This window comes from Colobus angolensis, unplaced genomic scaffold (genome assembly GCF_000951035.1).
Source record: "Colobus angolensis palliatus isolate OR3802 unplaced genomic scaffold, Cang.pa_1.0 Scaffold387, whole genome shotgun sequence".
In the NCBI taxonomy this organism is placed as follows: Eukaryota; Metazoa; Chordata; class Mammalia; order Primates; family Cercopithecidae; genus Colobus; species Colobus angolensis.
The window spans coordinates 420,466-425,368 of record NW_012117232.1 but is presented as its reverse complement, the minus strand read 5'-3'; the positions used below and the strand labels follow the sequence as shown (position 1 = coordinate 425,368).

At 44.4% G+C, this 4,903-nt stretch overlaps 1 protein-coding gene across 1 annotated transcript in view; it reads left to right on the top strand.

Moving 5' to 3' along the window:
• Positions 1-4,903, top strand: part of ZKSCAN2 (zinc finger with KRAB and SCAN domains 2) — a 29,709-nt gene that overhangs the window by 17,852 nt on the left and 6,954 nt on the right. The window contains exon 6 of the mRNA XM_011954622.1: positions 3,778-4,269. Within this exon, the coding sequence (XP_011810012.1) occupies positions 3,778-4,269 (492 nt within the window). The remainder of the gene's footprint in view (positions 1-3,777; positions 4,270-4,903) is intronic.

Sequence of the window (4,903 nt, the reverse complement as noted above, 5' to 3'; positions counted from 1 at the left end):
TTGGTTTTTGTCGATATGGGTCAGACAGGGTTTTGTATCTCCTGGAAGTACCGTGGGGAAGAAAAACTTGGAATTACACATGAGAAAAATCTTGGATGAAGGAAGAGTGTCAGTAAGCACAAAAGAAGAACATCTTATAGTTATGTGTGGTGTGCAAGACAAAAAAGATAGGCAGAGACTAAATGAAAGACTTTATTCTGGTCCTGAGCTCCACCTGCATGTTTCGCCTGCATGTTAGGCCCTCGTGGGCCTGTCACTAGTAACTCAGGCTTAAGATGTTCAAAACTAACATCACCATCTTCCTTACCACACCATGGCTCTTCCCTGTGGGCTCCCGCCCTCATCCAGACTATCACATCTATTTGTCCCCTCTTCAGTTACCATTAGCCACTGTCTAGTTCAGTCTTCTCTCTCTCTTGCCTAGACTGTTGTAAAAGCCTCCAAACCAGTTTTCCCCACCCACACTCTTATTAAGGTTTCACAGCCATTTTTGATCTGAGCTTATCTTAGTCTTCTAGTCTACATGTTAGTGTTTTCCTTCCTCAACTCTGTGCTTATTCAGAGCAGAACTACTGCCTATTTCCTACACACACCTCAAGCCCTTTCCCATCCAAACTTTAGCTTGTGATGTTCCTTCCAGCTTGAATGTCCTTGACTCTACATATCTCCATGTCTCACCTCCCATACTTTGTCTGTCTCTGTCTTATGGCACTGAACACTTTAGATGTAAGATCTCGCAGACATGGTGAGCTCCTGAAGGACAGGAGCTCCATCTTACCGTAACACTACATTAAGCCCCCCCGGCAATCAGTTGAATGTGTGGGATAATTCGGGACTAGTTTATTGAAGCAAATGACTCTAGCTTAGTATATATATGGGAAATGATAGTATGAAGGCTTGAATTAAGTCCTGTAGAACCCTGGCTTTGATAACTCTGGAAACAAAGTCCTTGTGAATCTTGTTTTTAAAGTGAGCTCCAGACACATCGTCAAATTATCAAGCTTTCTCTAAGCCAACTGCTAGGCTATGACTTCCTCCAAATCCCAGAATAACATTGTACTCAATCAGAAAACTTCAAAAGAAGTACTGACATGCCAGGTGTGGTGGCCCACACCTGTAATCCTAACGCTTTGGGAAGCCAAGGTGGGAGGATCACTTGAACGCAGGAGTTCAAGACCAGCCTGGGCAACATAGACCCCATGTCTACAAAAAATAAAAAATTAGCTGAGAGTGGTGGTGTGCACCTGTAATCCCAGCAACTTGGGGGGTTGAGGTGGGAGGATCACTTGAGCCTGGGAGGTCAAGGCTGTGGTCAGCTATAATCATGCCACTGCACTCCAGCCTGGGTGACAAAAAAAGTACTAATAAGTGAAAGATGGAATTGTTAGGGCTTTTTACTTAAGTGACTAGATTGATTGATGGCTGCCCTACTTTCCCCTTCCCATGCCACAGCCTCCGCACTTGGGATTAAGAGTTATCTGTGGTTTCCACTGAATGTATGGAAGGAAGGTAATGTTGAAACTGGCAATAGAAACAAGGCAGGAGAGCAGATGCTTCAGAACGAGGGTTTGGGAATCAACTCAACCTGAATTGGGCCTAAGTTGCACAGCTTGTGAAATGTTTACGGATGAAATAATGTGATGTCTGGAATTGGCTGCAAAGTAGTCTGGATGGAGGGAGCAGGGAGTGTGTGGGAGTGGAAATGAAATGGGATTGGCCATGAATAGGTCATAGTTAAATGTAGGTAAGTGGTTCACGGGAGTTCATTATACATACTGTTGTTCTCCAGACTTTTCTGTGTTTGACTTTTCCATAATAAGTTAATACAAGGCTGGGCACGGTGCCTCAAGCCTGTAATCCCAGCACTTTGGGAGGCCGAGGCGGGCGGATCACGAGGTCAGGAGATCGAGACCATCTTGGCTAACACGGTGAAACCTCGTCTCGACTAAAAATACAAAAAAATTAGCCGGGCGTGGTGGCGGGCGCCTGTAGTCCTAGCTACTCGGAGGCTGAGGCGGGAGAATGGCATGAACCCAGGAGGCGGAGCTTGCAGTGAGCCGAGATCGCGCCACTGCACTCCAGCCTGGGCGACACAGCCAGACTCCGTCTCAAAAAAAAAAAAAAAAAAAAAAAAGAATACCTCATAGGGTTGTTATTAGTGTTAAATAGAATAATATAAATGAAGGCACTGTGAAAATGCTAAAATACAATACAGCATTGCCTGGTATCACTGTTGTTAGTAATATTTCTTTACTCCAGCTAGAGATAAATTCTTTTTTTTTTTTGGAGATGGTGTCATTCTGTCACCCAGGCTGGAGTGCAGTGGCGCAATCTCGGCTCACTGCAACCTCCTCCTCCTAGGTGGGTTCAAGCAATTCTCCTGCCTCAGCCTCCTAAGTAGCTGGGATTACAGGCACCCACCAACATGCCTGGCTGATTTTTGTATTTTTAGTAGAGACGGGGTTTCACCATGTTGGTCAGGCTGGTCTCAAACTCCCAACCTCAAATGATCCACCCACCTCGACCTCCCAGAGTGCTGGGATTACAGGCATGAGCCACCGCACCCAGCCTATAAATTCTTACATAGAATGGAAAACTAAATCAGGCTAGGGAATGTATTCATGACTAAACCCATTCAAAAGAAATATCTGGCTGGATGCGGTGGTTCATACCTGTAATTCTAGCACTTTAGGAGACTGAGCTGGAAGGATCCCTTGAGGCCAGGAGTTCTAGAGCAACTGGGCAACACAGCGAGACTCTTTCTCTACAGAAAATAAAACAATCAGCCAGGCATGGTGGCACACTCCTGTAGTCCCAGCTACTCAGGAGTCTGAAGCGAGAGGATCGCTTGAGCTCAGGAGTTCAAGGCTTCAGTGAGCCATGGTTGTGCCACTGCAGACCAGCCTGGGCAACAGAGTGAGATTATGTCTCAAAAAATAAAAAATAAACATCTGCTAAGATGGGAAGATGTATTAGGCCTAGACAGGTCTCACCAATCTGAAAATCCATCAACATGAGGCTGGGACTCTTGGGGTGGTCTCAGTTATGGGAATCCAGTCATAGGCCTGGAAGAGACCACCTAGTAAGATAGAGGATAGAGATTTTTTCCTACTATAGATTACAAAACATACAAAAAGTATGTTTTACAAATTATATTTAGATATGCCCTGAAAAGTTTTATTCTGCTATAAATACAGAACATAGTCTTGTCATGCAGATCATTTCATCTCAAAGTAGAGGATTCAATGATGTCCAAAAACTACTCCGAACATAGTTCTGCTCCTTAAGGAAGACTGGTTACAAAAGTGGTAGGAAATTTGAGGGGAAAACTTCCTATTGGAAATTCTAGTCATTATTCTTAACCACTTTGGAAAGAGCCTTCTAGAGAACTAAATCATTTAGTTAATCACCGTAGCAATGGCAGATTTGGGGAGTGCATTTTTATTCTTCCAAATAAGCTTTGAGATTAGTTTACCAATTTCAGTTTTAAAAATCTGATTGGGATTTTGACTATAGATTCATATGAGAAATGATATCTGTACAACTTGAGTCTTCCTATTCATAAACGGTGTCTCGTCATTTTTTCTAGTTTCATGATATTACACATTTTTATATAGACCTTCTCATTTCTTGCAAAGCTTATTCCTAGGTATATTGTAGTTCTTGTTGCCACTGTAAATGGAATTTTTTTTACCTCTGTATTTCTTAATGTATATAGTATAGAGGCTACAGACTCCTTTTCTTTCTTACATTGTGAACTTTATCCCCAAATGGCAGGTGTGCACTGGGGCTATGAAGAAACCAAGACTTTTCTTGATATCCTCCGTGAGACTCGGTTTTATGAAGCACTTCAAGCCTGTCATCGGAAGAGCAAATTGTATGGGGCTGTAGCTGAACAACTTCGAGAGTGCGGCTTTCTCCGGACACCAGAACAGTGCCGAACCAAGTTCAAAAGCCTTCAGAAGAGTTACCGCAAGGTGAAAAATGGCCACGTGCTAGAATCCTGCGCGTTCTACAAGGAGATGGATGCCCTGATTAACTCTCGGGCACCTGCTCCTTTCCCCAGCACCCCAGAAGAAGTCCCATCACCTTCAAGGCAAGAAAGGGGGGGTATTGAGGTTGAACCCCAGGAACCTACAGGCTGGGAACCTGAAGAGACCTCACAGGAGGCAGTGATAGAAGATTCTTGCAGTGAGAGAATGAGCGAGGAGGAAATGATGCAAGAGCCAGAATTCCAAGGACCTCCAGGTCTGCTGCAGAGTCCAAATGGTAAGGTGCAAAACCAAGGAGTTTTAGTCCAAAAAAGGAGTAAGTGTGATTTACTGAAAAATCAGTAGATCTTGCACATAGCTCATGAATATTCCTTCATTCAACAAATATTTGAGTGCCTGTGCTACTTGAAGAACAGAGGATATAGCAGTGAATAAAACAGTTCCTGGCCAGGCATAATGGCTCACACCTGTAACCCTAGCAGTTTGGGAAGTTGAGGTGGGTGGATCACCTGGGGTCAGGAGTTTGAGACCAGCCTGGCCAACATGGCGAAACCCTGTCTCTAATACAAAAATTAGGTGGGTGTGGTGGCAGGCACCTGTAATTCCAGCTACTCAGAAGGCTGAGGCAGGAGAATCACTTGAAACCCGGGAGGCGCAGGTTGCAGTGAGCCGAGATCGTGCCATTGCACTCCAGCCTGGGTGACAGAGTGAGACTCCATCTGAGGAAACAAACCAACCAAAAGTTCCTGTTCTCGTGGTGCTTCTCTTCAAAGGAGGAACTCACTTTAGAGTGACTCAGTCCTTGGGTTCTCAGCCTTGGTTTTTGTCGATATGGGTCAGACAGGGTTTTGTATCTCCTGGAAGTACCGTGGGGAAGAAAAACTTGGAATTACACATGAGAAAAATCTTGG